This window comes from Salmo trutta, chromosome 18 (genome assembly GCF_901001165.1).
Source record: "Salmo trutta chromosome 18, fSalTru1.1, whole genome shotgun sequence".
Classification (NCBI taxonomy): domain Eukaryota; kingdom Metazoa; phylum Chordata; class Actinopteri; order Salmoniformes; family Salmonidae; genus Salmo; species Salmo trutta.
In genome coordinates, this window is record NC_042974.1 from 27644910 (window position 1) to 27656992 (window position 12083).

The 12083-nt window shown below is 42.2% G+C and overlaps 1 protein-coding gene across 3 annotated transcripts in view; it reads right to left on the minus strand.

Moving 5' to 3' along the window:
• Positions 1–263: 263 nt before the first annotated feature.
• The window catches only part of LOC115153108 (cullin-9), a 35651-nt gene continuing 23831 nt past the window's right edge, over positions 264–12083 (minus strand). For all 3 annotated transcript variants that reach the window (XM_029698173.1, XM_029698172.1, XM_029698171.1), the window contains 14 exons: positions 9673–9818; positions 9424–9553; positions 8954–9156; positions 8521–8771; positions 7328–7703; positions 4889–5029; positions 4511–4675; positions 4104–4267; positions 3867–3960; positions 3471–3656; positions 2222–2339; positions 1967–2100; positions 1745–1836; positions 264–1635 (listed from right to left, as the gene is read on the minus strand). In XM_029698173.1, coding sequence (XP_029554033.1) covers positions 1428–1635; positions 1745–1836; positions 1967–2100; positions 2222–2339; positions 3471–3656; positions 3867–3960; positions 4104–4267; positions 4511–4675; positions 4889–5029; positions 7328–7703; positions 8521–8771; positions 8954–9156; positions 9424–9553; positions 9673–9818 — 2408 coding nt within the window. In that variant the 3' untranslated portion in view covers positions 264–1427. The remainder of the gene's footprint in view (positions 1636–1744; positions 1837–1966; positions 2101–2221; positions 2340–3470; positions 3657–3866; positions 3961–4103; positions 4268–4510; positions 4676–4888; positions 5030–7327; positions 7704–8520; positions 8772–8953; positions 9157–9423; positions 9554–9672; positions 9819–12083) is intronic.

The window sequence follows — 12083 nt, forward strand, 5'->3', positions numbered from 1 at the left end:
CTAATATGGCTAAAATGCATTAGCTAGCTGACCAACAACTGCAACGATGTATTTCAGAGAATGTATGTTTTCAATAAATATTGCAGACGAAATATAGCTTACATGTCAACTAAGCTAATCTCATCGGTTTTTCCCATGGTTGTGCACTGGTCTTCTTAGTTCATTGACTTTCATAAAAGAGAAAAATAAAAAAATTCAAGTGGGTTGTCTTGCTGGATGCTTCCAATTTAAAATCAGGTAATACAGTTATGAAATCACTCCAGTACAGTAGCAGAAAAAGCATTTATTTAGTCAGCTGAAGATGCACAACTTCAACAATGAGATCAGAAAGATAACATTTTAGAAGATGCTCAGTATGAATAAGGATATCTCAACTTCTATGAGCAAAGTGTATGTTGAGATATCAGATACCTCTCAAACAATTAAACAGATGAACATTGACATGTACAAATTTCAAATGCTATTTTCCAGCAAGAAAAAAAAGCATGTAGGTTTTCGCTTAGCAAATAATGCATGGGCTATGATACTTTCAATCCGTTATATGCAGTGAGGTTAAGAGGATGGCGACATGTTTCTGATTTGTCAGTCTGATGGGCTGTGGCTTACTGCCAGGCACACCAAATATCTTACACACACCCCCCAAAAAAAAATTTCTCCATCTGCAACCCTTTAACCCAGATGCATGAAAATGTTTCACTCTTCAAACATTATGTATTTACTGATGTCTTTAGTAGGCTACTAAACAAACCAAATATAATTGAACAGTATTAAGTTTCACTATGGAAATCAATTCAGATTAATTGTGTTCTTTATCATTTAGAAGGCATATATCCATGTATTAAAAAATAAACCAAGGCAAACCATTTGGTAATGAACGACATATGCCAACTCAACATGTCAGTATACAACAGATATAAAAACCATGAACTTAAAACTAAGACAGCCATCCTAGCACTGGATTATAAATCCCTTTATTGGATAAATCAAAATGCAGCATCTGTATTAAACAAAAGTATGGGCTTTGTTCCAAAGTATACAGTCACACCTGACAAATATATCCTCTTACAGGGATCCTTCATTATGCGTGATCATGGAACCCTCATCGGCTTCAAAACATTAATGTGAAAAATAATGAAAGGCTCTAGGATTTCAAACCTATTTGATAAACAATAAGAGGAAAAAGTAAGTGTACCCCCTATCCAACAGTTGTGGCATGGGACAAAAACTGAAAGATCAGCACAAACAGGCTGACCGGAAATGTAAAGGCTCACAGCCAGCCTCACTTTAAACAAGACCATGGCTTTCCTGTTACCAAAGCTCTCTAATGGATATTTGTTTGTTTATTAAGTACTGTTTCTAATATAGTTATATGGTGTTTGCAGTGCCTGCACAGATTGACATTTCCTTCCTTTAATATTTTCAGATATTTAGTCAAAAGGACTGAAATCCCTCTCAAGGTTTTCAGACTCATCGTCATCAGAGAAGAAGTCGTCCTCGTCTATGTCATCTTCGTCATCTTCATGCCATTCGAGGACTTCCTCATCATCATACTCATCATCCTCCTCTGCCTCATCTCCACCTTCCTCCTCATTGTTGTTGTTGTTGTCAGAGTCACCAGACTCAGAGGCCCCAGCCCTGCAGAGAGAACACCAGTCTCATCGTGAGCACAGCAAAAGAGGAAAAACATGCTACTAGATCCAGGTGGTAATGTGGAGATCCACATCTCAAAATGTCCTGTACTCACGCTTTATTGGCATCTGTGGTCTTAGAGAGATTTGAAGCTTGAGCAGATTCCTGTTCCTGTCCTGTTTTGGAGTTGTAGCCCACTCGAAAGTCCTGTGTTTGGAGAGACCAGACAGGAGGAAACCCTAATGATTTGCTGTTGATTGGACCACAATGCATCCAGTAAGTATTACCACCACACTTTGTGTTCTGCTCTTCAGAGTGTGCGTGCGCAAGTCCCTACCTGGGTCGAGTGTTGTAGAATGGCCACCAGACGCTCCTGAATGCGGCGGATGAGTTCCAAGCCAGTGTTAAGGTGCTCAGGCTTCAGGAGACGGACGCAGGACGCTAGATCAGTGCACTGCAACAGGGTCTCCTCTGGGGGGGTGGAAAACACACAGACGATGATAACTTATCCATGATGCTTGAAACATCCTCAACAGCAATCTGCCTTGACAAAATCTTACAATGATTTTCCTAGAATTCATGAAGGTCTTACCCAACAGGATCTGTAGGGCATTGGTGTGAAGCTCCAGGGCTTCCATTTGCTGCTCCATCACATCCATCTTCTCGGTGTCCTGGTTGTAGTAGCTGTACACACACGAGTAGGCCAGCACCTACATGGCAGTCAGGCAAGAGGTCCATATTAGTCATATGGATATTTTTTTAATACTAACAAGGTTCATTGTGAACCTTGTATGCAGGGGGGAAAGTAGATTTAATTTCTTACCGGTACGGGAAACCCAAGTGAGCGCACACTTTTTTTTTCTTCAATACTACAGAAATTACAGGGTAGCCTACTCTGCAGACACTGACAAACCAATCAATAAAAACGCAATCAAACATTTGGCATTTGCAGCACGCGCTGGCCAAATTGTGGGTCCTTCCGACTGTAGGCTATGCAATATAAAACAAATCAACAGCTTTTATATTTTTTAGATGCTAATGATTCTCTATGGCCAAATCATGCTTTCTGGTGTAGTAGCCTATTTAGAATGATTTTATTGATTTCTTTATAGACAGGAATTTGTCATTCAATTTACTTTAGGGAAAGCTTTTCTTCCCCTAGCCTTATGGACATGCTGCCTATGCCTTTTAAATGGGGCAGAAACACAACCAGTCACTGTGTTTCATCTGATTGTTAAATGGTCATTTAACAAAGGTGCTCCTGTAGGCTACGCGCACATTCGTCCACTCACAAAATAATTTCATCATCCAAACCAACAGTGCACTGTGAACCCACTATTTGATGAATGGAAAGAGATATCAGTTACAAAACACCTACGTGTATTGTAATAACATTCTGTGATTGTCATTGGGCCTACACTTGTAGCCTGAATTGATGCATCCACTGTTATCCACGCACGCCTCGGTCACTCATCTCCACAATATGTAACTGTTCTCCTCAAACCACAATGCATTTTGGAGCGTATACCACTCGGTTTCCAGTCAATTCGTTAATTTGTCATGCGGCTGACCTGCAGTAAGGTTAAATAATGGTGTAATAGCCTATAGTTTTTTGGGCATGTTGTATGAATTGTGATAGGCTCATGTTTTACCGGTACGACTTACCACTATTTATTTTCCCAGGACGCAGTACCAGACCACCTTACTTTTACCCCGGCTTGTATGTGAAATCACATGCTGATTGATTTTTCCAAAATGCTCTTTAACACAAGAGACACTGTATTGCTTCAATGTCGCTACAGATTAGTTGGTTCTTTTCCTATTTGTTTACTTCCTCTTACCTTGCGAGCTTGAGCGAGTACTTTGCAGGCATCAATAACAAACGTCAAGGACTTCATCTGCAGGGCTTCATTGATGGAGGAGACTTTGCTCTCCAGATTGATGGCGAAGTCCTTGGCCTGGTTGTGGAAAGTGCATCTCTCGTTGTAGTCTTGGAATTTCTTTTCCTGCCTTGCTGCTTTACTCACCTGCAGACAGAAAAAATGTATCACTGCATTGGAACTCAGAGCTTTTGTTTATTACAGAGTTTTGTATTAAAGTGTGTAGGTTTAGATTGGACATGGATGATCATATCACAAACCAAAGGGGAAAATACTCTGCAATTCACAGAAACCCTTTGTGCTTCATAAGATTTAATACAAATGCAAACTTAATTTCATCAAGTCATATGGACTCACCATAGCTGAGCAGTTGTAGTAATCTTTGTGGGTTGGTTTCCATGGCTTGAGGCACCTCCAGCAAAATCCATGGTTACATTTGGCACAGGTCATACTGAAAAGAAAAAGGAGAGTGGCAGTAACGGTGATGCCTATAAATCTCTACAACATACTTCTGGTAAATCTTGAAATGGTTTGATGGAAAAAAAGACAGAACAGGGCTGAGGATTAAAACGGGTCCAGTAGCTTTATACTTACTGAAGGCAGCCTTCGTTCTTCTCTATCTGGGCCTGGCAGCTGGGGCAGCGTTTGGAGATGAGTTTGGCAAGGTGCTTACTTTGGGCTTCCATGGTCATACCCTCGTAGTAGCCACCATCATCCATCCACTGGGACATGTGACTGCAGCTGGCTGGGTAGTGAGCCTGGGGGAGATGGTGGAGGTTAAGCTGTACTCTGTGCTTGCTTGAGTGTCTGGAAAAATATGTATAGATAGATTTACCCTACACCAAGTTTGATCGGTAACCATATAAATAAGGATTTCTGATTCAATAGCATTAAAGTAAAAAAAATATTACAAATAAACTAAAAAATGTTCACTAAAGCCCTATAACACAAATGAGAATGAAGACATGAAGCTGTGTACTGTATGACAGCTCAGTGCTAACCTCTGGGAAGTTGCAGCTAAAGCAGGAGGACCAGCAGCACTTTGAGCAGGTTCCCATGCTGCCGATGTTCTCCTTGCACAAGATCTGGTCACAGCCCAGGGGGTTGGTGCACCAGGTCAGGTTGGAGCAGCACTCCACGTAGCCCCGGAGGAGCGCGTTCTCATACTGGAGGGGAAACGGAGGACAGGAGCGGAGGGGCTCAGTGAAAGGATAGGTACTGCTGTTTTAAACTCACGAGAAGCAAACAAACATTGTAAAACTGGACAGAACTGTCCATGCTAAACTGAGCCAGCACTTCATATGACAACTAGACTAATGTGATGTAATGTTTTGGGTTAAAATAAGTGTTTCTCTCATTGAGCTGTGTGGGGGACAGACCTTGGCGATGGTGTCTTTGTCAGTCAGGATGTTGAAGAAGAACTGAGAAGTAGGTTGCGCACGGCAGTCTGTGATTGGACAGTTGCAGTTCATCACCAGGTTCTGCTCAATCCTGGCCGTGAGGTACTCCTGCCAGCAAGACTGAAGGAAAAATACAGGGCCTTTAGAAAGTATTCAGACCGAATTTTTACACATTTTGCTAAGTTACAGCCTTCTAAAATGTATTAAAAAAACAATTTCCTAAGCAATCTACACACAATACCCCATTATGACAAAGCGAAAACAGGTTTAGAAATGTTGCTAATTTATTAAAAACAAAAATACCTTATTTACATAAGTATTCAGACCCTTTGCAATGATAATCAAAATTGAGCTCAGGTGCATCCTGTTTCCATTGATCATCTTTGGGATGTTTCTACAACTTGATTGGAGTCCACCTGTGGTAAATTCAATTGATTGTACATGATTTGGAAAAGCACACAGCTGTCTATATAAGGTCCCACAGTTGACATTGCATGTCAGAGCAAAAACCAAGCCATGTGGTCGAAGAAATTGTCCGTAGATCTCCGAGACAGGATTGTGTTGAGGCACAGAACTGGGGAAGGGTAAAACATTTCTGCAGCATTGAAGGTCCCCATCATTCTTAAATGGAAGTATGGATCCAGCAAGACTCTTCCTAGAGCTGGCCGCCCGGTCAAACTGAGAAGTCGGGGGAGGGGGGCTTTGGTCAGGGAGGTGACCAAGAACCCGATGGTCACTGACAGAGCTCCAGAGTTCCTCTGTGAAGATGGGAGAACCTTCCAGAAGGACAACCATCTCTGCAGCACTCCACCAATTAGGCCTTTATGGTAGAGTGGCGAGATGGAAGCCACTCCTCAGTAAAAGGCACATGACACAAGCCCACTTGGAGTTTGTCAAAATGCACCTAATGAGAAATAACATTCTCTTGTCTGATGAAACCAATATTTAACTATTGAATGCCAATGGTGAAGCATGGTTGTGGCAGCATCATGCTGTGGGGATGTTTTTTCAGCAGCAGGCACTGGGAAACTAGTCAGGATTGAGGGAAAGATGAACGGAGCAAAGTACAGAAAGATCCTTGATGAAAACCTGCTCCACAGCGCTCAGGACCTCAGACTGGGGCGAAGGTTCACCTTCCAACAAGACAACGACCCTACGCAGACAGCCAAGACAACGCAGGATTGGCTTCAGGACAAATCTCAATGTCCTTGAGTGGCCCAGCCAGAGCCCGGACTTGAACGCGATCAAACATCTCTGGAGAGAACTGAAAAGAGCTGTGCAGCAACATTCCCCATCCAACCTAACAGAGCTTGAGAGGATCTGCAGAGAAGAATGGGAGAAACTCCCCAAATATAGGTGTGCCAAGCTTGTAGCATCCTAACCAAGATGACTCAAGGCTGTAATCGCTGCCAAAAGGTGCTTCAACAAAGTACTGAGTAAAAGGTCTGAATACTTACGTAAATGTAATATATATTTTTTAATTTATAAAAAATAAAAACATTTTTTCTTTGTCATTATGGGGTATTGTGTATAGATTGATGTGGACAAAAAAAACTTTAATTATAGAATAAAGGCTATAACGTGGAAAAAGTCAAGGGGTCTGAATACTTTCCAAAGGCACAGTAAATAATCAAATGAGTCCTTTGACAAACTGTACACATGAATTAGGAGATGTTACTACTCAGTATGTACAGTGTAATTCATCCTTAACCCCCTAGAGTTGATTCTCACGTAACGTCTGTAGAGTCCCAACAGTTTGACATACAAACTATTATGACCACTATGGAAAGGTGGAGACTTTCACGTACACGATGGTGGTCACCGACCCCCACAAGTGTCAGAGGACTCGTCTGAAGTCAGTACCATTGAAATGTAAATTTCTGTTTGTAGTGTCCAAACAGTTGGCTACAAACTAATGTGACCCACTACAGAAAGGGTCACAGGACTCGTCTGAATGTAACCGGTAATGTTTAAAAAATATATATATAATTTTATTTATGGAAGTTTGAAGGTAGTTTTATGCCTAACCAAAAAAGGAGTTAAATGTGTAAAAAAAATATTTCCTGAGCTTTCTTATATCGCCTAGATAAGACAAAACACTTAAATCTGGTTTCTTATGATTTGGTTTTTGACTGTCTTTTTTACCAGTAATGAATGGTGTTATTCAATGCGTTTTTCTGAGCTATAGTAGTAACTAACAAATTCAATATTACTTCAAATCAATATTTTATTCCTGAAGGGGTATTGAAATTCAGAATCAAATAGCTAAATGATCTATAGTATGAGCATCTTAAAACAATTCCATGTCAGCTTAGAACCCTCGCTCGCCAACAGCTTAGACTTTAGAATTAAAGTATCCGTGCAAGATCTTTTTAAAGAAGTTTGAAAAGGGGTAGAAAAATCTGTAAGGTGACTGACCCGGCAGCAGTAGTGCATGCAGCAGAGGGTGGGGGCGGGCTCTGCCTCCCCTGATTGGGAGATGAGGCACACGGGGCAGCTGGCCACGGGGCTAGGGGGCGGCTGGGGGTTCAGGCCCTTTAGCCCGGCAGCCAAAACCAGGGAGTCTGGGTCGTCTGTGTAGCGCTGGATCAGCACGTCCACGTTCCACTTGCAGTGGACCAGCAGGTGCTCAGCCCGGTCCAGGTCCAAACTCAGAGTGCCAGAGACCTGCTGGACGGTGCGCTGCATCAGCTGCCGGACTTCCTCCTGGTTCATGGTCCGGCCCATGGACAACAGGACAGCCTCCAGGACTCCATCTTCTGCACTCGGAGGGGCTGCAATGATGCCTTCCAGGCTGCAGGAGGAGACACAGTGGGTCACAAGGGTACTTACAACTATGGAAATCTTAACTTCTTAAAAGTGAGGGTGTCAATGTATGATTACATTGGAAATGCTCTCCTTTAAGAGAACAAGCATGTGTTATTTAAAGTGAGTAACCATAACATCATAGATAAGCAAAATTTAGTCATCAGGTTCGTGGTAACTGTGATTTTAATGACCGAGTGACTAATTTTGGAATCTTCGTTAGAAAATATCTCACCCCATACAACATTTCTAGACTATTTCATTATAACACAAAGAAAGCAACAAACATGGTTAAAAGTTGATCAATTTTCTTTATTTATAATAAAACATTCACTAGCATATTTTGCCTGTTTCTGAACATATTGTGTAAGAGCCTAGATTATTTTTATGTTGCATTATCGTTTGTGTAGAGAGCCCTGGTTTTCTTGGAAAGTAATGGCTTAGATGAACAGCATCAGTGGTCATCCTGAATATGAAATGACTGACATTGGTGGGCATTGCCATGCAGCCACAGTTTAGGTCAAAGTGCATTTAAAAGCTTAAGTAGGACAGAACGAGAACATATGTCACAAATACGTGCTGTAACAGGACTGAAGACCTCAACCCAATTGGTTATTTATTAAAGCATTTATCCGATGCCTAAGGCAGTGGGACATAAATGGAAAAGGCCTGTTAATATAGTCTACTCTCCTTCCCTACCATTCAAAAACCAAACTAGCCCCAAGATACAGAATCTCCCCAAAGGCCACACCAGCCATCCACATTAAAATTCTTTCCCCCTACTAGGTCAAGGCCAGTCCGCACACCTGATGTCAGCGTTGCTGCTGGGGTTATTCTTCAGCTCAGCCTTGCTGAAGGAGAAATGCGCTTGGCCCTTCTGGGGAGTGGAAGGGTCCTCGGGCAGGAACTCCACGATGTGGGGGCTGTCCTCGTTGCGCCTGATGTAGCCCTTGCTGATGACATGCATGACGCAGGACAGCACGTCTGTAGTGCTGCAGCTGAAACGAACTGAGCCCGGGGAACGAGTCGCCTCTCGCTTCTGACACGTGTCCAACACCTGGGGGAGGACAAGTGAGAAAAGTAGTACATAAGACACCAGCTGCTAGTATCTGGCCCATCAAATAAAGCTGGTCCTGAACCACGGAGGGATGGACGTCTATACTACCACTATATAGGATCAGTTGAGGATCTCCATTGGTCACATATGAAAAAGGACATGGGGAGGGAACATGGCCTTACTCTGAACACCAGGTTGTCTATGTGCATCTCTTTCTCAGCCTTCATGATCTGGATGATGATGCAGTAAATGAAGTTCCTCTTCCTCTCCAGCGAGCGGGCAGCATCCTCATCCACATTCAAGTAGGTCTGCTTGGGCAGCAGGTAGCAATAGCTGTGGTTTTCCAAACTCTGAGACAGAGCTTTTTTGTTCAATCTCAGGACTCCTATGGGCAGAGGACAAAACTATACATTCAGTGCGACTCCAACGACAAATGCCAACAGGTAATTTAAAAATGGTCACTAAAATATAATTTAACTGGGGAACAATGCAGGAGAAGGAGTCTCAGTAAAAAAAAAATAGTTTTTTTAAGTGTAAATGCAATGTCACAAAATCTGATGGATTACAAGGATCAACAGTAGCTCCATAGAATATTTGTGAAAGGCTCAGAGAGAAAGAGCTAGCCAGGGGAAGACAAAGAGCAGGAGCTCACCCTTCACAAGATCGTTGTCAGGACTGTCTTGGGTGAGAATGCCCTTCCCTGCAGTGAGGGGAGACAGAGCATGGGCCAGCATTGTCGGGGAGAGGCCTGTGGCCTGCTGAAGAGCCTCCACAGATACATCCTGAAATAAAATACAACAGGAGGTAGTATCAGAGACAACAGCCCATTGTCAATGGAGAAAATGTAATACTTCAACTCCTCATAGTACATTGCACTGTACCCCCCCGGTCATCAAGTTACCGCTTGGTGGTTGAACTGCAGGAGGATGTACATCTGCAGGGTGGAGACGTAGAGAGTGCAGGAACCGTAGCGCAGCTCTGCATGGCCCAGCCAAGTCCACTGTAGACGCCGGGGCTTACTGTGGGTCAGATTGTACATGCACTGGCCTGCAGACAAACACATACCACTCAACGTTTAGCCTCAAGCACTTTCGTTCTGAAATATGCCATTGTAACAGACTGGTTCTGATGAGATTTTGGCATATGTGACTTGTTTCAGGAAACTAGGCATATGTCGCTGAGATAATGGATGGGCTGGACATGCCCATCCAGAGATGATGGGCATGTCCCATTACATGACCCATCAAGTTAGCCAGGTGTGTCTGTGGGTGATTACGACCATCTATTGTATTTCATGAACATGTATACATGTCTAGACAATAGTGAGTTTGGATTGGTCTGCCATGTAGCATGCTTCTGTCTATATCGTGAGCTGTTCAGTATGTGTTGACAGTCCTTTCTACCATGTAATTTATTTGAAAGATAACATTAGCCATCGAGAACTACAAAAGTTTTTCTACTTTTCTCAACAGCATTGATGCCCTGAATTTAGCAGGCACTTTCGACAGATCAGTTGGAAAAAGTGATGGGCTACATTCTGCATGCCACGGTAATTGTGAACGGGAGTGACTTGACAACTCTGGCCAAACAAAATGGAGTTCAAATGGTGCCAGTCTGCTATGACGCGTTCAACCATGTATACGGGTAAGAGACTAGCAACATTTTCAGATACAAGTGTCTAATTGTGTGAGAAAGTCATTTTCATTGCAAGTTAAAGCGTACTGTTAGCTAGCAAGCTAACGTTACGTGTATGATCTGTGTAGTAATATTATTGGAATCAGAAATCTATTTGCATTGCTAGTTAAAGCCTAATGTTAGCTAGCTAACATTGAACCTAGCTAGTTGGTTAGCTTTAGCTACCTGCAGATTCATACTACAGCTATGACAATGTTTGTATTGGTGTTAGTAGTACGAGTTGGGATTACGCCGGTTTATTGTTTAGCCAGCTAGCTACATGTCTAAACAAAAGATTCCACTTCGCCAGATGATTACATGACCCACCAAGTTAGCCCGGTGTGTCTGTGGGTGATTACGACCATCTATTGTATTTCATGAACATGTATACATGTCTAGACAATAGTGACTCATCCACCTAGCTAGATGTGGCTGGTTATAGCATTTCCTTCAAATGACCTATCAATTTATACAAGTGTGTCAGGTAAGCCTCATCTAATAATTATAAAATATTTTAATCTGGACACTGTTTTTTATATTGCTAGTGACCAATGTCCCCTCTAAGCTGCGCGCGCAGTAGCCCCGAGACTGCCGCATAGAAATATCAGCCAACAGCGAGAAGCACGAAATTAAACTTCACTCAACATTCTAGAGCAGTGGTCACCAACCGGTCGATCGCGATCAACTGGTCAATATCCAAGGCATTCCTAGTCGATCAGTAAATATTTATGGAAAAAACCCATCAGATGCAGGCACCATCAGCCCAGTGAAATAAAAATAAAAGCCAATTATTTAAATGTATTCTCACTCAGCTGTGCTTCACAATTAATAAAAAAAGATGCGTTACCAGTGTGATCATATAGCCTACCTCAAATTTTTAAATGCTCTGAACAATACATTCATTGGCAGGCAATTCAAGCAAAGCCAATATGTGGTTTTTAAATTGGTTAATGTTGCAGGCTTACATTTTTTAAGTCGTGTTAAAAAATCTGAGCGGTAGATCTCAGCTTGCATTTTGACTCCGTGATCTTGACTCAGAAAAGGTTGGTGACCACTGTTCTAGAGTTCTCTCTGTTAACACCATCAACGTCTCCTTTACTGTGGCAGTTGTGATCGAATCAACGCAATATTAGCCACTTTCAATGCAACATACCAAAACATAATGAACTATCCAAAAGATTTTGTTGTAGGCAGAACGCATCGGAGTAGGATTCTATTGCATTGACATGCACTACTCAGACCGTACTCTACACAGACCGGTGCGGTATAAATAATAAGAGCTGCAGTAGGCCTATATGCAAATAGACCATTGCCGTACATGGATCCGTGCCATTCACTTCTTGTTTTGAGATCAAAGCAAGAGCTGCATGTAACCACGTGTGCACACTATTTTCATATCCTTTGCTAGCTAGTAAGTTATTAGCCCAGTTATAGATAATTTGTAGTAAGCAATAGGGGAGTAATTGCTTCTTACAAGAGAACAAAACGTGTATATTTCTAGACATCTTTGAAAAGCCGGTCAGGTAAAGAGCTTTTGTCTTAAAGAGGCAGTGTTGTATTTTGAGACCGGCTTGAATAAACTAAGTAGCCAATAGGCAGAGGGTAGCATAATTTGTCTGATTCTATGTAATAATGGTA